Source organism: Balaenoptera acutorostrata, chromosome 1 (assembly GCF_949987535.1).
Source record: "Balaenoptera acutorostrata chromosome 1, mBalAcu1.1, whole genome shotgun sequence".
NCBI lineage: Eukaryota > Metazoa > Chordata > Mammalia > Artiodactyla > Balaenopteridae > Balaenoptera > Balaenoptera acutorostrata.
In genome coordinates this window covers 142,882,599-142,906,313 of record NC_080064.1, presented here as the reverse complement: position 1 = coordinate 142,906,313, position 23,715 = coordinate 142,882,599, and the positions used below count along the sequence as shown (strand labels likewise).

The following is a 23,715-nucleotide window of genomic DNA, read 5'->3' as shown; positions in this document are numbered from 1 at the left end:
GGTGAAATGTCCATTTTTTGACTGGGTTGTTTGTTCTTTTGTTATTGAATTGTATGAACTGTTTTTATATTTTGGAAATTAAGCCCTTGTTGGTCGACACATTTGCAAATATTTTCTCCCAGTTCATAGGTTGCCTTTCTGTTTTGTTTATGGTTTCCTTTGCTGTGCAAAGGCTTATAAGTTCGATTAGGTCCCATTTGTTTATTTTTGCTTTCAGTTCTATTGCCATGGGAGACTGACCTAAGAAAACTTTAGTATGATTTATGTCAGAGAATGTTTTGCCTATGTTCTCTGCTAGGAGTTTTACAGTATCATGTCTTATATCTAAGTCTTTAAGCCATTTTAGTTTATTTTTTTGTATGTTGAGAGGGAGTGTTCTAACTTCATTGATTTACATGTGGTTGTCCAGCTTTTCCCAACTTGCTGAAGAGACTGTCTTTTCTCCATTGCATATTCTTGCCTTGTTTGTTGAAGATTAATTGATCATAGGTGTGTTGGGCTCTCTGTCTCATCCATTGATCCATATGTCTGTTTTCTGTGCAAATACCACCGTGTTTTGATTGCTGTAGCTCTGTAGTTTTGTTCTTTTTCAGCTTTGTTCTTTTTCCTCAGGACTTCCTTGGCAATTCTGGGTCTTCTATGCTTCCATATAAATTTTAGGATTACTCATTCTAATTCTGTGAAAAATGTCATGGGTAATTTGATAAGGATCACATTAAACCTGTAGATTGCTTTGGGTAGTATGGCCATTTTAACAATATAAAATCTTCCAGTCCAAGAGCATAGGATATCCTTCCATTTATTTATGTCATCTTCAGTTTCCTTTATCATTGTTTTATAGTTCTCGGCACATAGGTCTTTCACCTCCTTGGTCAGGTTTATTTCTAAGTTGTTTTTTTTTTTTTTGATGCGATTTTAAAAGGGATTTTTTTTTTTTTTACTTTCTCTTTCGATATTTCATTATTAGTGTAAAGAAATGCAACAGATTTCTGCATGTTAATCTTGTATCCTGTTATCTTGCTGAATTCATTTATTAGTTCCAGTAGTTTTTGTGTGGAGTCTTTAGGGTTTTCTATATATACTATCATGTCATCTGCATATAGTGACAATTTTACCTTTTCTCTTCCAATTTGGATACCTTTTATTTCTTTTTCTTGTCTGATTACTGTGACTAGGACTACCAATACTATGTTGAATAGAAGTGGTGAGAGTGGGCATCTTTATCTCCTTCCAGATTTTAGTGGGAAGGCTTTCAGCTTTTCACCATTGAGTATTATGCTGGCCATGGGTTTGTCATAAACATATTTTATTACGTTGAGATATGTTCCCTCTATACCCACTTTGGTGAGAGCTTTTATCATGAATGGATGTTGAATTTTATCAAATGCTTTAGAAAATTTAAAATTACATACATGACATTTGATTTCTATGGAACCAAGGTAGTCTAAATAGTTCTCTATATGTTGTGTGTTTGTGTATGTGTGTTTGAGTGTGTGTAGAGATGTATGCCTTCAAATTGTAAGTCCTTTGTGGATAAGAACTACATCATATACTTTTTTATATGCCTGCTGTACTCAGCAGAATCCACAGCAGTTAGTAAATTTATATGTACTGAATTCCCGAAGGCATTCTGGCTCATCCTGGCATTTCATGCCAGACAAGTGACAGTGGCTGTGCCTGCGGCCCCTCAAGAACATGGCGGGGGGGGAACAGGTCTGAGGGGGAGTCTCGCCGTGGAGCAGCCAGGCCATGAAGGACCTCCATAGGCTCCTGTGGTCAAGCTGAGTTTGTCTCATGAAACTCTTTCCACGTACTTGGTGTCCACAGACTCTGGAGCTGTCTGCCAGCTCTGCTAATCATTCACCACCTTTCGCTTCCTTCTTGGCTACTTGTGGGCAGTGAGTGTCTGGTTTGGGATGGGCGATTCCTAACTTCAAAGTCTTGGTCAGGATGTTCACGTTTTAATGAACAACATGCAGCCCTGGTGACTGGCCAAGGAGGGGGCCTGAGCAACCCAGACAGGATCTTAAGTGGGGCTCCTTGTCCTCATATGTTCCACTTTCAACCTCACATTGCTATTGGGTCAGTGCTGCTGTTCTCTCTCCTCTTCTGACCACTGACTCACAGCTGCAGGAACAACTGGGGAGAGGAGGATAGGAGCTGGAGAAAGCTCTGCTGCCCCCACCTTACTAGGACCACAGCCTCGAAGTACTAGAAGCAACATTAAAAGCAACCAAATGTGGCTCCTCTTGAGGCCTGTAACCACATGCTTCCTGTCCCGGCCCTGCTGATACATAGAGGAGCGATGGACCCTGTGCCTCTCCCAGAGCAAATCCAAGAACCTAAGAGACTCCCTCGGATTCTCTCCTCCTGACTTACTTCAGAAGCGTCACTCAGATTTTCCCTTTGAATCTCCTCCCTCTGAGCATTGAGCACTACAGAGCTCTCCCAGTGTTTTGATAATTCACCAAAAGGGAGAAGGAGACAGAAGATAAACATGTTCACTTCTGTACAACCATATTCATGCCCTTTTATTTTCACTTTAATAGAAAGTTAAGTTCAACACTCAGTTTTTTTTAGATGAGGGGTATGACATGCAGCAAATCAAGGGGAACTGGAGTGAGAAGGCAGATTTCTGACTTCCAGTCGATGCATTTTCCACTTTTTCATGCTGCTTTCTTAGAACTGTGTTTCTACACCTCAGTGGTAACAATGGTCACCTCTAGATTATGAAATTAGATGATTTGTAATGTTCTTCTTTTTGCTGATGCATTTTATATGACTTTTCTATAATGACTGTATATTAATTGAATAAAAATACCTAACTTTAAAATTTAAAGTTAGAAAATTCCCCCAGAAAGCTGAATTAAGCTTTGCTTTTCTAATTTCCCTTCACACTCAAATCCCTAGCCCCACCAAACCTCTAAATAGCAAGAAGAAATCTGAATTACTGTCATCCTCAATGGCAGAAAGAGATTTAACTTTTACTGGAATTAAGCAGACTTGCGGAAGTGTATGTAGTTGGGTAGGAGTGAGGTCTCAGAGGCAGTGCTGTGACCTGTGTGTAAGTTCTCCTCCTCTTCACTAGGGGCACTGTCAGCCTACAGGTGCTGCCTCTCTGCTCCACAGCATTACTTGTACTGTAAGGACAGATGATTACGCAGAAGACTGTGATGTCAGTACCATTCACGTTGAGCAGTGAACTTCTCCCCTCAGCATTATTATCACCCCCAGAGAAATTCCTATTCCATGTACCTCCCACAGTAAACCCAGAACCACTATGAGCTTCACATTATCTGTACTTTGTTCTTCATCATCCTCTCTGCTTTATACTCAGCTGGCTGTTACCCAATACCTAGGACTCTGTCTTCTGAGGTGCATTAGACACTAGTGGAGTCATAGGTAAATGAAGCTGATGGGCTAATTCACATTAAAATCCAAATGGCCAACACTAGCTCACTGGAGTCACTCCTCTCAACGGTATCTATATTTTAGGGATTACACCTTAATCCCTTGTATCAGTTAGGGATAGATCATGGGAATATGGATTTCTTATGGATATTAGACCTTACACATTTGTAGTGAGGAAGTCTGTGGAAGGCTCTTGCCTCTCTGTGTGATGGGGTGGAGGCCATTTCAGCTCAAATTGGCAGCAGTCAGGAAGAAGTATATTACACGAAGTTGGGGAAGAGCAAGGACAAACTGCAGCTTATGAAGATAGACTGAAGCCTCTGTCTTCCTCTCATCACCTCATACTTCAGTGGCAGGTGGCCTGCAGAAGCAGCTGGTGCCCTTCGCACAAAGAGAAGCTGAGGGAGCTTGTAGGCCTGGCTGCCCATGCCAAGGAGTTGAGCCAGCAGATCTGTAACTGAATGCGTGAACTGCAGTGGTGCCTGGTACCCTACACCTTCAGAGTGTCTTAGGTTGCTTCATTTCCATCTTTAGATTCACTTGTAAACTTCTCTTGCAGCCAACTCAATCTGGAATCATATAGGGAAGGTAACTCTAGGAAACATGGCTCAAGCTTAGTTAGGTTGACACAGTACAAAATACCCACTGTTCCTAAAATCAGTATCAAAAGTTAGCTTTTCAGATCCATTTACTGGCCAGTAGAAATGCTGAAGTGGGGAGACCAAGGTGGGGAGGTGAAAAGATAAGGGGAGGAGAGGAAGGGAGTTTTCTTGGTGATCCTCAGAACATGTCTATGAAAGAAGAAAAGCCAGATAGGTACGAAACATGCTCATATATCCAAATGTTTTTAAATATATGTGTTCAGAAAGAAAACTTTGCAATCAGGCCAAAGTTATGTCTGAGAGATACCAAAGGAAACGCGAGGATTTGTGAGTGCTCAGGCTTCCTCTGGAGACCATGGCAAGCCCTAACCCCATCCCATGCTTCTGTAGCCTTCTCTGAGTGCTGGGCAGTACCAGGGGAAGGAAGCCATAGGAGAAAGGGACAAGTATGACCAGAGCACCCCAAGGGCCCTAGAGGGGTGCCCTTAAAGGCACATTCACCAGCTTTCTTCTTTGGCAGAAGCCAGTTAGTTCCCAATGTCCCAGAATGGAATGGAACAATGAGGCTTTACACCACCAAGGTCGTAGGCTTGTTTCAAGAAGCACTTCCTCTCTGTGGGGGAGCAGTGGGTGGGGCGAAATGATAAAAGTTGGTGGAACGCAATTCTTTCCAAAGTCCAGATCTTCAAGTGGCCCCAGAAGGTGTGGACGTGCTCTGGTTTTACTCTTCTCACCTTCATTAGATGATTTGTAGTTCAATGGGATTCTTTATCGGTCAGGTGTACCCAGGGCTGTTTCTACTCTCATATGGACTGTATCAAGCAGTAGTAGTCTCCAAAGCTGTGATATTCAATGACTCTTTCCTGTATCCTTCATCCCCTCCCAGGAATAAGGGGAGATGGGCCAGGCTGTGGAAAATATCCTACGGAGGTTTGCTGAAGACGCTGGCTGGCTCTGGCTTGACAGCATAGGAGATCAGCTGCGTTAATGCGGGGTGATACTGATGAACGGGGAGCTGCCACCAAGATTTATGTACGGCAAAAGAGTGACAGCACCTCACCATGTTCATCCTTCTCACCCTCAACGGCTGTGTAGGGGTCGTGGGCAAAAACTTGCTGCCTCAGCGCTGTGTGCCCCTAGAAAAAGGGACCCTGGTGCTGACTTTCTATGTGCTCCTGCTGTTGTTGGTGTCACATGTTCAGGACTCAGCAGGGGTGGAGCTGCAGGTTCACTCTCTGCTCATCTTGGTGGTGTTGCTGCTGATGCTGGTGTTGACCGTACAGCTGTGGGCTCCCGACACGTTTCAACTCTCAGTGATTGAGACCCTTCTGTTTCAGATCATGGGCTCCTGGCTGGTACAGGCTGGCTTCATTCTGTACAAACCAGTCACTGGCTACCCGTGGCAGGACGATGACATCAGTGACATCATGTTTGCCACCACCTTCTTCTGCTGGCATGTGATGATCAATGCTTTGTGCCTGTTGGGAATCTACGGTGTCTCTTACTTTTGGCATTGTTACTGTCCCAGCTGGAAGCTGACGGGGTCCAGAGAAGCTCCATGTTACACGAGCACCGCGGGACCCCTCTACAAATTGCTGCGGGAAGTGGAGCAGTCAGAGTCTGGCAGACTCTCAACTTCTAGCTGGGTCTTAAATGTCTGGGCTCAGATCCTAGTGAGAGCTGAGGATAACAACTGTTTGTGACCAAGTTTTCTGATCCTTGCTATTTTCCCTGAATTCTTGGTTCCTAGACTCTTTCCAATTACCTTTGTTAGGGGAACTCCTTTTTTCTCTACCTCTCATACACATTGGTGGCAGATGATGAAAAAGCACAGGTGCTGCCAGCTGCCCATTTCTAGTCATTTGAGGTCTAATTTTATAATGATAAACAAACCTCAAGTAATCAATTGATATCCCCAACACAATATCTCTAAAATATCCAGTATAGGTAATAAACTTGCATACTATTAATTTACTGTAGTATTTGAGATGTAACAGAGAAGCCCTCCCCTTGAAGGCCAGCCAAGAAAAGACTTCCCAAACACTCTTAAGGTTGGGGGGAGAAATTTGCAATCCTCACAAAATTCCACCAGAGGGCACTACATTCACATCACCCCAGCCAAGCCTCTCACTCTCCAACCCAGTAAAAAGTCTCCTAACAACCGGTTCAAAAGAAGTGGGGGGAGGGGAAAGGAGGTCAGGAAAAATAGAGAGCCAAGTTTACGTATTGTCCAAGTATCCAGAAAATGTACCCAAGCGCTATTTGCTTCCCGCTAAAATTTGGCGTGGAAATGTGAAATAAACAAGGATTCAAATCAACTAATGGGATAGGAGTGCGGGAGGATGGGCTGTGGATCCAGTTGAGGATATCTTTGGGGAAAGTACCAACTAAAGGACACACTCTGATCCGAGTCAGTTTTTGACCACAATGCTAAATTTCCTAAACTTCTAAATAAGCTTCAATAATGTTCCAATCAATCTAGAGAACAAAGATAAATCCATACATACCTTGAGAATAGGAAGAAAATTTATCTATGAAGATCCCAGATTCACAAAACAACGAAACAGATTATTAAATACACAAAATGATCTCCAAAGATTCCTTTAAAAAGAACCTGTCATACAGCAATTTTTCCCCTGGTAATCTAGTTATTCACAAAGAATATATTGAGTGGCCACTGTATGTAAGGCACTGGGTAAGCCACAATGCAGGATTCAGAGGTAAACAAGTTGGTTTCTGGACTGGGTACTTTCCTTAGTGGGTACAGTAGGGATTTCAGAGTTTAGAGGTGGTGGCCCAGGAATGCATCATCCACATCCTGAGAAGGCTGAAGGAAGGGAAACAGAAAAAGGCTCTCAAGGGAATTGCACCTTGGAAGCATATTAGCCTGTGAAATACTGCACTAAGGTTGAGTCCAGCTAGCTACTGCAAGTGAGCAAGTCCTCAGCTTCCTCACTGGTCAGCTAGAATGATTTGAAGGTTAATTCTAGAATTGTACAGCTGTAATTTTCTCAGTAGCACTTACTTTACCATGTCATTAGCTAAGATGAACTTAATTCCTCCCAACTCTCCAAGCAGTTTCCTATTAGAGACAAGATTTGGGGTAGGGCTCAGAACCAAACCTTCAATCATAAGGTGTAGGCTGGGAAACGAAGTGTTCTCTATATTTGAATGGTTTCCAGGGGCCTTCAACAAAACTCAAATCAGACAAAAAAAAAAAATTGCTGAGACTTGAATTTCTAATTTCCTAACCTGAGCTTAAGAATATCAAACAATCAGAAAAGATATAAAGAACAATTCCTCTGGGTTCAGTGTTAGATACCAAATTGATGTAAAACCTGGTCTTTCCTTCTTTAATTGTGTACTGTGAAATTTGAAAGCTTGGTCAATTGCAGCTTTTCCCCAAAATGTGCTTTAAGAGTAATGACATCAGCTTCCAAGGCTGTTTCTTTTTCTTTTGTTTTGCTTTAAGATATACAATGGTCTATTCTTTTGGAAAGAACTGGCGTTGGTTTATTAAAAAAAAAAAAAAATTATAATTCTGGGTTGGGTTTCCAGGGTGTTCCTCGAGCCTGAGTCTCAGCTACGTCTCTTTAGCCTAAGGTAAGGGTTTTGTTCAATGCCTACTGAAATCACTCAAATGTTGGAAAAATTCCATTTCCCAAACTACATGTTCTGGTTGAAGGTTTGAGTACGTTTGAGCCTTACCCCAAATCTTGTCTCTAATGAGTGCAAAGCAACCAACCACACAGGCCCTGGGAAGGCACGCTCAGATCACTAGATTAAGGGCTTAACAACCTGCAGAGGGAGAATGGGTCCTTTAAAAGAGAGAGAAAGAAATTGAGAGAACTCACAGGTAAAGCCCACCCAAGACAAGGCCTTTATTTCAAGCAGCAGAACAACACTGAAGAAATGCTTTTTTTTAGTCCCCAGTCATTTCTGCAGATTTGGAACCAAATTTTTACCTGTGATATTTCTCTCCCACTCCACCCACCCCTTGGACACAGCTGCTCTAGTCTAAGAGAGAAAAACCTGACTTCAAAGCACATGTAACAGAATCCCCTGTGTGCTTTGATACTGGGTGTACCAGGAGGCAGAAGAGTTCATCCGTTCAAGTGCTCTAATGCTTTTTAGGGAGCGAGTGGAGAATGGGGGCGGGTAGCAATTTAGGGAAGAAGGAGAAAGAGAACAAAGGGCAGCAGACACAGCAAAGTCAAACAGGATCCAACAGTCCATTCTACTTCTAACTTCTCTAAAAGTACAGTCTGGGTTTCTGGGGGCGAACCAGTGAGTTTAAGGACTTTCTTCTGCTTTTTCTTCCCTCATACTCTTTTAAGGTTCCCTGAACAATCACTGGACTCATTTGGGCCCTAATTTGGTTGGGTTAAGTAAGTATGAGGCTGACTAAGGGGGACAAGGCCTCTTGTTCTGCCTGAAAAACTCAGTAGTCATGTATTACCTTCCTAACCCTCACAAAGTATGCCCCCGTCACATGAATGGATCAAAGCAAATCCGTTTCCATTCTTGGAAAAGCAGCTCAAGGCACATGTTCTCTTGATGGTGCCGCTGTCATTTCTGTGTGGTCAACAAACATCGGTTACTGACCACTCACCCTGGACACTACTGGGGGACACTAAGATGAATAAGCTGCTCAGGGAGGTTAAGACACCAGCAAGGGCAGCAGGCACTCACAGACTAGAAGCTTTAAGAACTGCACATGCTTCTTACTTTTCCATTTTCTATTCTGTGTGCCATCCCCACCTCGGGTGCTGGTGGTGACGAGCACAGTAAAAAGCTCTGGCTCACTTCTGGCAGTTTGGCAACTAGAAATTAACATTTTTTTTTTTTAAAGCCATTCTTTTTAAATTTTATTTATTTTATTTATTTATTTTTGGCTGTGTTGGGTCTTCGTTTCTGCGCGAGGGCTTTCTCTAGTTGTGGCAAGCGGGGGCCACTCTTCATCGCGGTGCGCGGGCCTCTCACTATCGCGGCCCCTCTTGTTGCGGAGCACAGGCTCCAAACGCGCAGGCTCAGTAGTTGTGGCTCACGGGCCCAGTCGCTCCGCGGCATGTGGGATCCTCCCAGACCAGGGCTCGAACCCGTGTCCCCTGCATTGGCAGGCAGACTCTCAACCACTGCGCCACCAGGGAAGCCCGGAAATTAACATTTTTAAAAACAAGAACATGACCTTTCCCCTCCCTCATGCCCCCTCCTCAACAATTTAAACTCAAGACCTCACAGAAAGAAATGGAATGAAGACAGCTCACTTTGTTACCAGGTCTAAGCCCACTCTCATAAAACCAGTGGTGGAGCATTACATGAAGTTAGAAAGTTGTACTTCACAGATTTTGGTGGGGAAAGAAATAATCCAATCCCATCAGATTATCTTGGCCTGTAATAATTATTATTGCTCTTTTCTAATAATTTACTATATGCATGTGCCATCACAATTAATCCTTACAATATATAAGGTAGCTGTTATTCTTATTTTGGAGGCAAGGAATCTGAGACTTTAGGGCTAAGTATCTACCCCAACACAAAGCTGGTAAGAAGTAAAGCCCAGATCTGAACCTGCGTTGCCTGAACTGAAGCCCAGCTTTTAACAATCATATCAAAGGATCACACAAAGGATGGAATCCCTTACACTTGCAAGGCAACTTACCTGGTCCACAATGTTACCTGTCTGAAACATACCAAAAGCCCCTGTTTGAGATGAATCTTGCATCTCTCATTTTAAATCACTACAGTGTTAGACACACTCTCACAGGGAAGGGATGTTGACCAAAGAAGCCAAGTTACGTGTGTGTGGTCACAGGCAACATTTCTTTTCCATATTTGTGGTACAAAAAATAACCAGAAGAGCAAACTTCTTCCCTTCCTCTTCCAAAGGCCCTGGAAACATGACTTCTTAGTCTTCAAACAGAAAACCTCAAAGTCTCAAATACTGGGGCTCTTGAAAGAAGAAATAAAGGCTAGACACCATCAGATGGATTCAGGCAATAAAAATAGTATGATCAAGTAATAGCACTGGTAGCAATGAAAACATTATATTCACGTGTGTGTTGTGTATGATGTGTATACACAGCATATATATATACATATATATGTATATATATATACATATATATAATTATTGTGTATCTGTTGACAAGCATCCACTTCAAGATTGTGTTCACATACACGTTTTCTCAACTATCATAGCAAGGCTATGAGGAGAGAGGAGGAAGGTGTACTGATTCTCATTTTCCATATTACAAAAACGTGCAATAAATTACTTGACAAACAAAAACAGACAGAAATCGTTTCAGGAATTCTCAATTTTTGACATACCCTGAGCTTCAAAGGGGAGACGCCAAGACTTCACCTTCCTTTCAGCTGCCCTCGGGAAACAGTTTGCACACAGAATTTCAAATCTGATGGGCGACTCTTAAGTTCCTTTCTTGAACCGCTTTATTGAACAGAACTTCAAATCTGATGGGCGACTCTTAAGGTCCTTTCTTGAACCGCTCTATTTATTTTATTTTTTTAAATTAATTTATTTTATTTTATTTATTTTTGGCTGTGTTGGGTCTTCGTTGCTGTGCACGGGCTTTCTCTAGTTGCAGGGAGCGGGGGCTACTCTTAGGTGCAGTGAGCAGGTTTCTCATTGCGGTGGCTTCTCTTATTGCAGAGTACGGGCTCTAGGCGCGTGGTCTTCAGTAATTGTGGCTCATGGGCTCTAGAGCGCAGGCTCAGTAGTTGTGGCGCATGGGCTTAGTTGCTCCGCGGCATGTGGTATCTTCCCGGACCAGGGCTCGAACCCGTGTCCGCTGCATTGGCAGGCGGATTCTTAACCACTACACCAAGGGAAGTCCCGCTTTATTTATAGATGAGGGAACTTGGGCCCAGAGAGGCTGCGAGAGTTGCCTCAGGTGTGGCAGAGGCAGAATCAGGTCTCCCGACTTTTGTGTCTCCGCCCGCCAGGATCCCTTCTGTGGAATGAGACAAAACACAGCACTTTCACTACCAATGTGAGATCCTAGACTTCTGTTCACATCCCCAAACCCGCCAAGAGAGCCGGGGAGGGGGCTCTTCCAGGCCTACCTCCGGCAGCCCCCTCTCTGCGCCGCCCCCTCCGACGCCTGGCCACGGCTGCGGCGAGCCCAGGGCTTCCCCCGTCCCGCGAGCTCCCTCACAAACTTGACCCGAGGGCCGGGAAAGGGGGCCGGGGGTTCTCTAACAACAAAAGGCAAAAGTGAGTGCCCGTGGGTCAGAATTTCCTCTGGGAGCTCTGGGGCGTGCAGTGTGATCTAGTAAAAGAGAGAACTCTCCCGCAAAATATCCGACCTGAAGGCAGCAGTGGGCTGCGGGGCCGGCCCCAGGCCAGGCAGGCGGGGGCGCCGCAGCGCTGCGCGGCAGCCCGGGCCGGCGGGGTCCTTCCCGGCAGGCACTGGGCCCTCCGCCGCCGCCGCCGCCGCCCCGCCCTTCCTCGCTCCCCTCCCCCACACCCCCTTCCCCCACCGCCCTTTCCCTTTCTTTCTTTCCCGGGCCGGCTCGCCCCCACCCCGGCGGCGCCCGCTCGACGGCTCGCCCAATGGCCGCGGTGCCGGGACGCGCATCAGCTGATCCGCCCGGGCTCTGGGCCTCTGGGAGCCAATCAGGGCTCCGGGGGCGGCCCCGGCTGCCGATAAAGCGTGCGGAGCCGCAGACGGCCTTGCAGAGCCGAGAATGGGAGAAGAACCGGCTGTATAAGGAGCTCTTCCGGCCTCCTCGCCTTTCCTCTTCGCACCTCGCTCTCACGGCCTGCCCACCCTGCCGCCTGCTCGCCGCCCAGGTAAACGCCTGGCCGGCCCGGGGGGCTCGGAAGTGTCGCGCGCCGCCCCCGCCGCCTCCCGAGCCGCCGCGCTCTGACCGATCGGCTGAGCTCGGCTCGGCCCCTTCCCACCTCCTGCCTCTACTCTGCGCCCCGGCCTGCGGGCCCTCCCGCTTGCTTCCGCCGCCCGTGCCTCCCGGCGGGTCTGGGTCGGCGATGGCGGGGCGCGCGAGTCGCCAGGGCTTCGAGAAGGGCGGGGAGTTGTTTTGATCTTCCTTCAGCTGCTTGCGGTCCTAAGCGCCGCCCCTGGAGGTCGCTTGGCAGGGCGAGCTGTGGAGCCACTGCCCGGGCCCGGCGCCCCCGGCTCGGCCGTGTGGTGTGCGTGGTGGATGGAGTGGTCCCCTGCTGGAGCCTCGCTCTCTTCCTCCGCGGAGGCGGGCCCTGGGGCGGTCGTCGCGGTTAGCCGCCTGCGCGGAGGCGAGGGGCTGTGAGCGTCTGTGGTGCGGCCCGCTCCCGCCGCGGGCTCCCGGGGGCCTACCCCTGTGACTGAACAATGGGGAGCCCGGGATGCGGCATGGCCTGCGGGCGCGGCGGGTGGAGAGGCCTGGCCGGCCGGACAGGGGCAGCAGCGGCACGCTGTCCCTCCGGCGGATGTCCCCATCCCCCGCCCCTCCTAGCCCTGGCCTTGGAGAGGGATGGCCCCCCTCGGCTAGGCCCTGAGATCCAGACGGGGGCCCAAGGGGCGGGGCGCCGACTTTCGGGACCTTTCTGTGGGAAAGGGCTGCTCTCAAAGTGGATTATCCCAACCACCCCGGGGGCGGGAAGCGGGGATCCTCCCCTGGCCGCAAATCCGTGAAGAAGACCACGAACGAAGATGACGACCTAGAGTCTCGGTCCTCGGGGTCCCTCTCCAACTGCTTCGGCTTCGTCGCTTACTCAGTGAACGCCAGAGAGAAACCGCGAGTCAAGATCGAGACGTTGACCCACCAGCCTTCGCATTCCTGCTCGTCCCGGTCCGATCCCGACCGCTCTCCGACTCCCTCTCCCTCTCCCTCTCCGTCTCCCTCGCCCAGAAAGCTCCGGTGCCTGGACCAGCGAGAGCCGGAGACCCACGAGAGGCGCGAACGCTGCTCCAAAAGGAGAAAGGCTAAGGAGGGCATCGATACCGTTGACCTTATGTGGCTGGGGTGAGTGAGGAGCAGGGATGAGGACCCCGGCTCCCACTGCAGCTGCAGAAACAGCTAAAAACTGCAGAATCCCATCCCTCCCAGCACCCACCACGTAATCTTGGCACCTCGGCGGCACCAGTTGATATAGTAGACCAGGCTGTTGGCATGCAACTCGTCACCAAAAAGAGCAGGATCCGAGGCTTAAAGAGAGACAGCGTGGTTTGAAATTGGAGGTGTAACAGGTTGGGGACGAAAGCCAGAGACCGAGTTGTAGCTTTTAGTGGGAGCTGAAAGGGTCAGGGATTGCTTCCTCTGGCTTTTAAAGGCAGGATGGGCGTCGGGGGTGGGATTTGACTGACCAAGTCTTCTAGAGGAAGTAGGCAAGGTTAGTGGTTTTCTGCTAACACTGCTTGACAGACAGCTACTCCTCTTTTGGGGGGGGGAGGGGGAGGCTGTTGGAGGGAGAAGCAGTTATGTTTTCAGCTGGGCAAACATGGACGGTTGCCCATAGAAACTCTGCCACTGTACTTCAGAAAGTTACCCAAGTCATTGGAGGAGAACAGTGTGTTCCCTTTCCAGCCACCCTGGGCTGTCGACAGCGGAGGGAGGGGTAGGACGTTTCCTCTTAATGTTGAGGTTTGGTTTGGTTTTGTGGCTTCAGTGTCTCTTCTTTCAGGGGTTTTGCGGTGGAGGCTCGCAGTTTTTAGCATGCCTCAGCTTTTGAAACCCCAGAGCTTTTTGATTTAGAAAAGCTTCTTAATTACTTGAAAAGGTCTCTGGTGGAAGAATCTGGTCAAACTTAAATCTCCTCTCTGAAGTGAGAACTTTGCCTCAGACTAATGCAAATTATGCTAGCGTGTATCTTAGGATCCAACTTGGATTGGCTATGTTTACATCTTGGTAATTGTAATAACTGCTGTTCTTTTAGGAAGCCACCAGCCACTTAAATCTTCTAGCTAGCCCCCTTGTTTCATCCTACCAACTAAATGGGGGGGGAGGTGTTTGTTTTCTGGAAGGGTGGAGGAATCTTCAAAAGGCCTTTTTACTAAGATATCCTCTGGGGTGTGAGGAAAAGGGAAGACTTAACCCAGAGATCATAGCAGCCAAGCCTTTCTGTGGCTGGATTCTACTTGGAGACAATGTCTGTTCTGCAGACTTTCTGTTTCAGAACTTTTGTATCTTCATTGTGTTTGGGGTTTTTTTTTCTCCCTCTAGTATCTTAGTGTGAAAAATGAAACAATTCCTCTACCTCTGATAAACTGCAAAAAGTAGAGCTTAGTGCTCACAAGTTTAGATTCTGGCTTGAGGAAGCTTATAAGGAGACTTTTGTCTAGTATAAAAGTTTAATCTCCCTGAAAGCAAGTTAAATAAACATACTGTACTTTTGAGTGTGTGACTTCCAAAGGGAGGGGCCGCCACTCCCGCTGCTTCTTGATTTAATTGTCCTTATTGCGTCAGAGGATCTGTTTGGAGTTGGTGTTCTTTTTTTTTTTTTTTTTTTTTTAATAGTTTTTAATACTTTATTTATTTATTTTATTTATTTATTTATGACTGTGTTGGGTCTCTTAGTTTTCGTGTGAGGGCTTTCTCTAGTTGCGGCAAGTGGGGGCCACTCTTCATCGCGGTGCGGGGGCCGCTCTTCATCGCGGCCCCTCCCGTTGCGGGGCACAGGCTCCAGACGCGCAGGCTCAGTAGTTGTGGCTCACGGGCCCAGTTGCTCCGTGGCATGTGGGATCTTCCCAGACCAGGGCTCGAACCCGTGTCCCCTGCATTGGCAGGCAGATTCTCAGCCACTGCGCCACCAGGGAAGCCCCCTGGAGTTGGTGTTCTTATTTTATTTTATTTTATTTTGTCTCTCTCCAGAACACCTTCCACCATGGCCACCTCGGCGAGCTCCCACTTGAACAAAGGCATCAAGCAGGTGTACATGTCTCTGCCTCAGGGTGAGAAAGTCCAAGCTATGTATATCTGGATTGACGGTACTGGAGAAGGACTGCGCTGCAAGACCCGGACCCTCGACTGTGAGCCCAAGTGTATAGAAGGTGAGAGGCTGAGCTGGGTGGGAGCAGCGTGAGGGTGGGCAGCAGCCTGAGACCGAGCCACTAGATTTGGCCTCTGTTTGTAAAGCTTTTCGAAGGCGGGGCTTTTCAGACTTCATTCAACCAACATTAAGCTCCTACACTGCCTCCAAGCATAACAGCAATGGACCCCTTCATTTAAATGACATCTTGAGTGGAAGCCAGTATATTGAAGGAAAAGAGACTAAGTCTGGGGGGAGAGAGGGGTTGGAAGCTTTGTTGACTTGGGCAGTCCTACTTAATTGGCCCTAAGGTACCGCCAGGAACCCAGTTTGAAAACCACCGCTCTAACCTGACTATGCCATCTACTTTACAAACTCTTTGAATGCTGTTTCAGACTCATGAGTCACTGAGGTTCTACATGCAAAACAAACACCCTAAAGTGGTCTCTAGGACCAACCCTCATTAGTTTTTAGTTGATGCCACTTTTGGAAATTCTTAAACTGGCTGATTGCTTATCCTACAGGAGCTATTTTATGAGTTGTGACAACTTCATTCTTTTGGTCTAGAACAAATCATAGCCACTCTCCTTCTGGAAAGGGACCGTGGTCCATCATCTTTTACCTGCTTTTAGGTTAGGTTACTCTTCTGATAATGTTCACATTTGAGCAAATGAATGGATGACTGTAATATAAAGCATATACTGTGCACCTGCTATGTGGCAGGTATTGGATAGGCCCTGGGAATACAAGATGAGAGTCTGGTCTCTGCCTTCGGAGAACTCATAGTCAACTGGAGTGATGAAGGAACTGGCCTTTAAAACATAGTGTGGATAAGTGACATGGGAGCACCGTTGAATAAGTCAACCGGCTAGTGTCTGTTTCCTCATCTGTTAAAATAAGGACACCACTTGAACTAGGACAGTCCGTCACACAGTGGGGGGAGGAATTAGAGAAAGAAGCAACACAGTTGGCTGTCAGAGAATCTTTATTTCTCCTATTTCAATACTTTAAATGAGGACTGACTGACTGACTGGTGATATCCAGTTTGTCTCCTTGGTGTCCAGTAGACTTATTTACGGAGGAAACGTCATTCTTAGGTTGTTCTTGTGACTGTTAACTTCTTTTAAGAAAGTGATGCCAATGGTCTTACTAGGAACTCAGATAGGAAGGACTCTAGGGCTACCTGCGAACCTCAGGGTTTGCATGTTAATAGTGGCAGTCATGCGTACCTCACTGGCTTTCTGGACAAGAGAGTATAGATCTTGTGAAGACCTGAAAAGTTCCTGTGCATTTTAACTATAATTTTCCCCTCTCTTTTTACCCCAGAGTTGCCGGAGTGGAATTTTGATGGCTCTAGTACTTTTCAATCCGAAGGCTCCAACAGTGACATGTATCTCGTCCCTGCTGCCATGTTTCGGGACCCTTTCCGCAAGGACCCCAACAAGCTGGTGTTCTGTGAAGTCTTCAAGTACAACCGAAAGCCTGCAGGTGTGTACAGGATAGGTATGGATACCCCACCCCAATCCATGAATTGTAAAGGCGGGCGGGAGAGGATATTCCAAAATCGGTATTGGAAAGACGAGCTTATCTCAGAACTGTCTTAGAAGTCTGAAGGATTGGACATGGACCTCTCCGTCCTGAACTTCCTTGTTCAGAGAGGTTGTATGGTCCATCCTCCCATTGTTGGTTCCATAAAACGACATTGGATTCTTCTAAATCTGTTTGCCGGGGGAGTGCCGCATGTCACAGTTCTCCTGCCTGTAGATTTTAAGAACACGGATTCTGAAGTTAGAATGTTGGGTTTGAGTTCTAGATCTGTCACTTACTTGGTATGAACTTGGACAAGTTATTTTTCCCCTATACTTTTCACTTCCCTGATTTTAAAATGGGGAAAATAATGAAATCCATCTCATAAAGTTGTTTAGAGGATTAATTGAGTTAGTATGTGCAAATGATAGAGAAGAATTGTATGTTAAATATTGGTTGCCTTTTCATTCCAGAGAGCTTGTCTTCTTTCTCTGTCCACTGACTAAAATAAGAGCATCTTGGTTCACTGATAACATAATGTTTGCCTTGAGGTTTGCTGTAACTGCACCTTTGGTTTTTGTCTGGCATACCCATTGCTCCCAATTCTCCACCATTCACCTTTTTAAGCTCAGCTGGAGTCTCAGCCAGTGAGACTTTTTGGCAAGTCACTTAGTGACTCTGGACCTTACTTGTGTTTGTTTTGAGAGGCATTATCAAATTGTGGTAAAGGGCCTGAGCTCTGAAGTCGACAAGCAGGGTTTCCTGACTTTGCTGCTTGTGCTGTGCCCTGGGCAGGCTACCTACCATCTCTGAGCCTCATTTTCTCATTTGTAAAAGCGGAGACTCGTAATACCCACCTCAGGGCTGTTAGGAAGACGAAGTTGGGGGTTTTCTTTGATATAACGTAGAGGTCTTAAAATGGTTCCTGGGACATAGTGAAACAGCCATAATGAGTCTATAAAGTTCTGTTCTGGGTTAGAAATTGTTCCCAGTTGAGCTTGTCGCATTTTATTTTATTTTTATTTTTTTGTACTAACCAATACTATATAGAACTTAACACTTTATCTGCTCACCTGGAATGTAAGGCTCTTAATAGGCAAATGATTCTCTCAATAAAAATTGTAGATTTGGCTCTAAATGCTTGAGAAACTAGGAATAAGTCTGACAGCTAGAAGCAGTTCTTTTGTGAATAGAGGGTTTAAGTGCCTGACATTTGGTATTTGGGAAGGAGCCAGCTTGCAGATAAGGTGAAAACTTGCTCTGTTCTGGATCCACTCCCATGTGACTTTGTTGTAACCCAGTTTAGTTATAAATAAAGCCTTTTGAGAGTCTCCCTGCAGATATATAATCATAGCTTCTCTTATCATCCCCTTTTACACCGACCGGGGCACAGAAAGGTTAACACTGGGTCAATTCAGCTTATAATCAACATCTCAAGTACCTGGAGCCCAAGGACTATTTCCCGTCAATGCAGGAATTCGGTACATTTGTCCATATGTCTCTAATAGTGTGTTGACTCTTTCTTTTTCCTAGAGACCAATTTAAGGCACACCTGTAAACGGATAATGGACATGGTGAGCAACCAGCGCCCCTGGTTTGGAATGGAGCAGGAATATACTCTCATGGGCACAGATGGGCATCCCTTTGGTTGGCCTTCCAACGGCTTCCCTGGGCCCCAAGGTAAGTCCCCTTGCTGAGGGGTGAATCTTGCTCCTCCCCAAGTGCTTAATTAGCAAGGAAAGTCTCTCTCTCCAGAGATGGGAGTGAATCCTTGTGGATCAAAAAGCTAGGGGAGTATCCCTGAGATTGGCTGAAATAATACGGTAAAGAGAGAGAGCCCTCGTGCTATACCCAAATCCAGATGTGGATGTTGAGACATTAACATTGCGGGAAAACCTTTGGCCCTACTGAGAATGTGGCCAGGAGGGCCCCCTGCACTCCACTCCTGCACCTCCAGGTGAGGGCAGGGACGGTGATTCCAGAGAGAGCAAGTGTTGAGAGCTTTCTGACTTCTGACTTTGGACCGTGCATCTCACATAGATAGGAATGTTCTTGATGTCCTGCCTCTTGACCTTCCATCTTGACGCCTCTGCAGGTCCCTACTACTGTGGAGTGGGAGCAGACAAAGCCTATGGCAGGGACATCGTGGAGGCGCACTACCGGGCCTGCTTGTATGCCGGCATCAAGATCGGGGGCACCAATGCCGAGGTCATGCCTGCCCAGGTAAATGGCTCTAGTCCATCACCTTCCCCGCCTAGAGGCAAGTGGGGACTTTTGCTAGCAAGGGCTGCTCTGGGGCCCCGCTCCTTAACCCGAAGTCCTCAAGGTGGCTTGGAGTTAGAGGTGAGAAGGGTGCACACGTCAGAGCTTCTGGGTTGGGGTGAGCAGTGGGTTTTGCTTTAAAGGCCAGTCTTCTCGTTCTCTCTAGTGGGAATTCCAGATAGGGCCCTGTGAAGGAATCGACATGGGAGATCATCTCTGGGTGGCCCGCTTCATCTTGCATCGTGTGTGTGAAGACTTCGGAGTGATTGCCACCTTTGATCCTAAGCCCATTCCTGGGAACTGGAACGGTGCCGGCTGCCACACCAACTTCAGCACCAAGGCCATGCGAGAGGAGAATGGTCTGAAGTGAGTGCCGCCTCCTGCTGGGGCTGCTTCACTCTCTTGGCAAGAATACTTGCCAAGGGTTTGATGTATTGGGGATGAGTAAGCCGCCTTCTCAGTTCGTACCTTAGCCCTTGGCTTCAAAAACTGTCTTCTGATCCTGTCATTTTGTTTCTATTTGAAAAGTACCCAAAAAATACTCTAGGAGTAGGATTCAAGGATGGTGATAGGGGAAAGCTGACACAGATGAATGCATTTGAAAGTCTTTAGTAAGAACTAAATTAGTTAACAGTACAGGCTTATGAATGAATTTAATGCCTGCGGGTGGGAGAAAGAAAGTCCTTGATTGGGGTCTTTTCATTCAACAAATGCCATCTACTGCATGTCTAGCACTCTTCTGAGCACTGAGAGACAAACAGGTTACAAGGCAAAGTGCTGCCCTTGTGGAGAATTTGTTCTCCTGGGGCCGTGTTTTGGTGAATTAGACCCTGGAAAACAGTCTTTGGTAGATGAGTCACTCCATTCTTGGATCCACACCTGCTCCTCTGCCCTTGAAGGGCGGGTTGGACCCTCATCTTAACTGTCTCCTCCAGGTACATCGAGGAGGCCATCGAGAAACTAAGCAAGCGACACCAGTACCACATCCGAGCCTACGATCCCAAGGGGGGCCTGGACAACGCCCGGCGCCTAACTGGATTCCACGAAACCTCCAACATCAACGACTTCTCTGCCGGTGTGGCCAACCGCGGCGCTAGCATCCGCATTCCCCGGACTGTCGGCCAGGAGAAGAAGGGTTACTTTGAAGACCGTCGCCCCTCTGCCAACTGTGACCCCTTTGCGGTGACGGAAGCCCTCATCCGCACGTGTCTTCTCAACGAAACTGGCGACGAGCCCTTCCAGTACAAAAACTAAGTGGACTAGACTTGCAGCCGTCAAAACCCTTCCTAATCCTACATCCTGCTCCCACTCTCGCCCCTCTCACCTGTCATAATAGCTGTTAACTCAAAGGGTGGGATATCATGGTCTTTTTTTATTCCTCACTCTTGCTTTCTTTGGCCAGGATAGAGGGGTCAAGTTCTTAATCTCTTCACACCCACCTACCGCCCCCCCCCCATTTTTTTTTCCTATCACTGAAGCTTTCTAGTGCGTTAGTCGGGGCGGGGTTGGGGAAACATAACCACTGCTTCCATTTAATCAGGTGTGTTTGTCCAATAAGCATAGCTATCCAGACAGAGAGCATAGTATTTGTGAAGGGAGGGGGAGGACTTTCTCTGCGTGGTAGCTGAGTGGGGGGCAGGGGGCTTGATTCTGTGGTAAGGTTAGGATTTCCCTTTCTTGGTGAGAAATTCCATTACTTATAAAGGTTATAACCAACTTTCTATTAAAAGTGAGAATTAGGGGAGAAGGAAGGGTGGGAAATCAGGTAGGAAAACGCCCTAGATCTCCTGGTGTGGTGCTTCCCTTGCCTGGGGCTAAATGCCCTGACAAGCTCAGCATAAATGGATGGATAGCCCTACCTTAAAAGAAAGAGTCCCGTGTTGTTTGCTCCTCCATTTATAACACAAAGCAGAGTAGTATTTTTATATTTAAATGTAAAAACAAAAAAATTATATATACGGGTGTGCAGATAAATGTGTGTTTTCTCCTTAGGGAGTACAAACCATTCTGGTCACAGGGAGCCAAATTTGAGTTGAGTAGTCTGGTTAAGAATAAGGGTCTCCTTTTGCGGGGGGTGGTGGGGTGGTGGGGGGGTGCTTGACAAGTTGGCTGCTGGGCTCTTATCCCCTCACTACCGCTTCAGGACTTCTCTGCCCTGCTCACCCTTCTGGGGAGGCTGACACAGGTTGGCTGTGGCAGCCCTCGGAAGCAGCAGCAGTCACCTGAGCCCTGGGGCTTCGGTTCAAAAGACACACACGTACTTGTACACACAGGGGTTTGGAAATATGAGTTGGCTGGTCAACTTGAGCATGTTACTGACAAGGGGCTTTGGGGGTTATTTTCTGGTGGGACTAGCATGTCACTAAAGCAGGCCTTTTGATATATGAAAAAAAAAATTTTTTTTTAAAGCAAAACAAGTTTAGATTTTAATCATATTTGTAGGGTTTCTAAGTCTTTGTTTTGCAGAATTGCTTGTTTGCTTCAGCTGTCTCTTTCCCATGTCTGCTGTTGGAGGAGATGAGGACAGGTCTGGAGTCAAAACACTTGTAATTTTGTGTCCTGGTGTCTATTCTCTGAGTGTGAAATATTCCCTTCCTTTGTTAAGATTCCTGAGGAGTTTTTTTTTTTTTTTCTTTTATAATAAAAACAAGCCCCACCTTTGTCCCTACGTTTCCCCTAGTGTTTCTGGCTGTTTTTGTGTTGGCTGCAGCAGGCGGGCTATGGTTTTTTCTTAGCATGACAACTTCTAATTGCCATGTACATACAGTATGTTCAGAGTTAGGTAACTACTCATTGTAAACAAACTGTGTTAACTGCCCAGAGCAGCTCTTATAAATCAACCTAACATTTATAAGATCTCTTCTGACTTGCTTCTTTGTGATTCTTTTAAATCCCTATGTGCCACTTCATTCCCTTTTACTACCAAAAAAGGGGAGTTTTTTAAAAGAGGTGCAAAGTAAGTTCACGTTTACCTGTTCTTGGAATTTAGAAAAACATCTTTCCTGAGTCGTTGCCAACCAGATCTTTCCCGTGCTTTGGGAATTTGGATATCTGGGTTAAGGCGTATCCCAGCCTTAGAATTTTGCAGTAGGGTACAAACACCAACTGTCCCCTCCGTGTGCTCCAGAGCTTGGCTGTGACCTATCATGCTATCACATTGTTTTGAATACCCCTCTGGCTTAATGTTATAGCAGCCTAAAGTGTTTAGTGTGCTTTCAACTGGTCTCACTATCCTTACTGGTCTCCGTTTCATCCTGTGCCCAGCTGCCAGTGATTCATCTAAATAGCAAATATTGACCACGTTGCTACGCTGGTTAAAGCCTTCCGAGGCTGGCTGTGCTGAGGGCAAGCCAACCCCAGACATGCCTTGGATACGCTTTCCTTGCACTAGACCAGTGAGCTGCTTGTGATACCCCCAAAAGCACTATGTTGACACCTCGGTGCCTTTGCTCCCTGTCCCTTTACCTGGAAATTCTTCCACCCCGTCCTGGCTTCTTCCTACCTTAGTTCATTTCCACATCAGGCTGGGTAGGAGCTCCCTCCTGCTCTGCGGTGCTGTGCACGTACCTCTAGCAAAAACACTTACTCATCCTTTGACCTTGTAAGGTACCAGGTATTGTGGGCAATCGTAATTACCTTTTTAAAAAGTAGTGTCCTCTATCAGTTTGGAGGTAGCTGGTGCCTGTTAGAGCAAATTTATAGAGATGAGTTTTCTTTGGGCAAGTGCTTATTGCTCTAGTCTTAGGTAATCCTAGATATTTGCTTTTTTTTTTTTTCTAAGCTATGTCCTATTTTCAAAGTAGGATGATCTTATCTATTGGTTTGCTGGGAGTGGTCCCAGTTTGCACCATGTTTTGGCATGATTATTAAGAGTGCCCTCTTGCTCTCAGCGTTTTCCAGGTTTTGCTGATAAATTATTTATTTCAACGGAAGCTCTATTTCCCTCTCTCCAGCGGAAGTTGGCTTCCCTTCCCTGGGTCACCCACACAGTTCTTGGTGAGGGGTACTCTGCACAGCGCAAGCACTACATTAAGGAAATAACCTGAGCACTCTGCTTGTGTGCTCATTGTTAGCAATTCTCTGACAGATGACGTAGAAAGGAATTCTCAATGTGATCAGGATTTAGGTGGAAACAACTAGTATATTTCCTTCTCCACCCTCTTACATAGAGTTAGCTTTGACCTACAGGTCACAGTGCAATCCCCTTGTATTTCTAAGGTGGTTTTTATAGCTCATTTAGCAGACACTAGGCTACGTGATAACTTTATCAGTGATAGATTAAACAGAATGACGGCCAAGCCTTCAGCCTTAAAGAGACAGGCCAGTATTCACAAAAGGAGTTTCTCCATTTTAAACACGAGTTCCCTTAATTCCATCCTGCTAGTTATTGGATAAGAGCTAAATGACAACACAAGCTAGTAGAAGAACGTCAAGGAGCTGATAAGGGATTCCAAGGAGTTCCTTGGATGGTTACTACTGGGATCATTTAAGAAGCCAGATCTGCGCTGCTGGGTAGAATGTTACCCTAGTGGATAAAAGAACTTCCTAAACAAATACTTGTTGCCGGGGCTCCAAATATCTCACCAAAGGCTGCACTTAGGTAATTCCAACTACTCCTTGGCCCTTACACCAATAAAAGTACAAAGTTTGAAAAGTAACTTGCTATCACAAAGAAAGCCCTTCACTCACTAGACTTTTTGATTGTAAACTTCATGAAGGCAGGAATCCTGTTTTTCTTTCTCAGGGCTGTATCCCGACCTGTCATGGTGCCTACAGGACTTGTTTCATGAATTATTTTTAAGTACGAGTTTTGCAAGCTTTAAGCCCACAACTCTATTGGGTGGTGTTAAACCCGTGAGGTCTTGGTGGTTTGGCTGTGTTTTAACTCTGGTCATGGCACTAAGGTGAAGTTCTGTTTTACTGAATTTTTAA

The 23,715-nt window shown here is 46.5% G+C and overlaps 2 protein-coding genes and 1 long non-coding RNA gene across 5 annotated transcripts; 2 read left to right on the top strand and 1 right to left on the bottom strand.

Annotated features, from left to right (window-relative positions):
- Positions 1–4,771: 4,771 nt before the first annotated feature.
- Positions 4,772–5,716, top strand: LOC102998223 (transmembrane epididymal protein 1A). Its single transcript, XM_028164755.2, is given in 3 exon segments — positions 4,772–5,000; positions 5,003–5,049; positions 5,051–5,716. Coding segments are annotated over 3 exon segments (942 nt in total).
- Positions 5,717–8,015: 2,299 nt separating this feature from the next.
- LOC130708834 (uncharacterized) lies at positions 8,016–11,450 on the bottom strand. Its single transcript, XR_009009242.1, has 3 exons — positions 11,340–11,450; positions 10,344–10,984; positions 8,016–9,148 (listed from the first exon to the last, which is right to left on the bottom strand). It is a non-coding gene; the product is annotated as an uncharacterized LOC130708834 (long non-coding RNA).
- A 217-nt stretch (positions 11,451–11,667) lies between these two features.
- Positions 11,668–21,639, top strand: GLUL (glutamate-ammonia ligase). Of its 3 annotated transcripts, none has more exons than XM_057552799.1 (8): positions 11,690–11,826; positions 12,879–12,992; positions 14,838–15,016; positions 16,321–16,497; positions 18,055–18,201; positions 18,617–18,744; positions 18,950–19,149; positions 19,719–21,639. In XM_057552799.1, the coding sequence occupies exons 2-8, from the start codon at positions 12,982–12,984 to the stop codon at positions 20,035–20,037; spliced, it is 1,161 nt and encodes a 386-aa protein (XP_057408782.1). In that variant the 5' UTR covers positions 11,690–11,826; positions 12,879–12,981; the 3' UTR covers positions 20,038–21,639. The 3 variants fall into 3 exon arrangements, with proteins under 3 accessions (XP_057408798.1, XP_057408782.1, XP_057408788.1); XM_057552805.1 differs by having other exon boundaries at positions 11,691–11,826; positions 16,321–16,482; XM_057552815.1 differs by lacking the exon at positions 12,879–12,992 and having other exon boundaries at positions 11,668–11,826.
- The last annotated feature ends 2,076 nt before the right edge of the window (positions 21,640–23,715 follow it).

Bases quoted from the DNA above. Each gene is read 5' to 3' on its own strand.
- GLUL (XM_057552799.1), top strand. The intron at 15,017-16,320 runs GTGAGAGGCTGA...TTTTTACCCCAG, and splicing joins TGAGCCCAAGTGTATAGAAG to AGTTGCCGGAGTGGAATTTT. The intron at 18,202-18,616 runs GTAAGTCCCCTT...ACGCCTCTGCAG, and splicing joins CGGCTTCCCTGGGCCCCAAG to GTCCCTACTACTGTGGAGTG.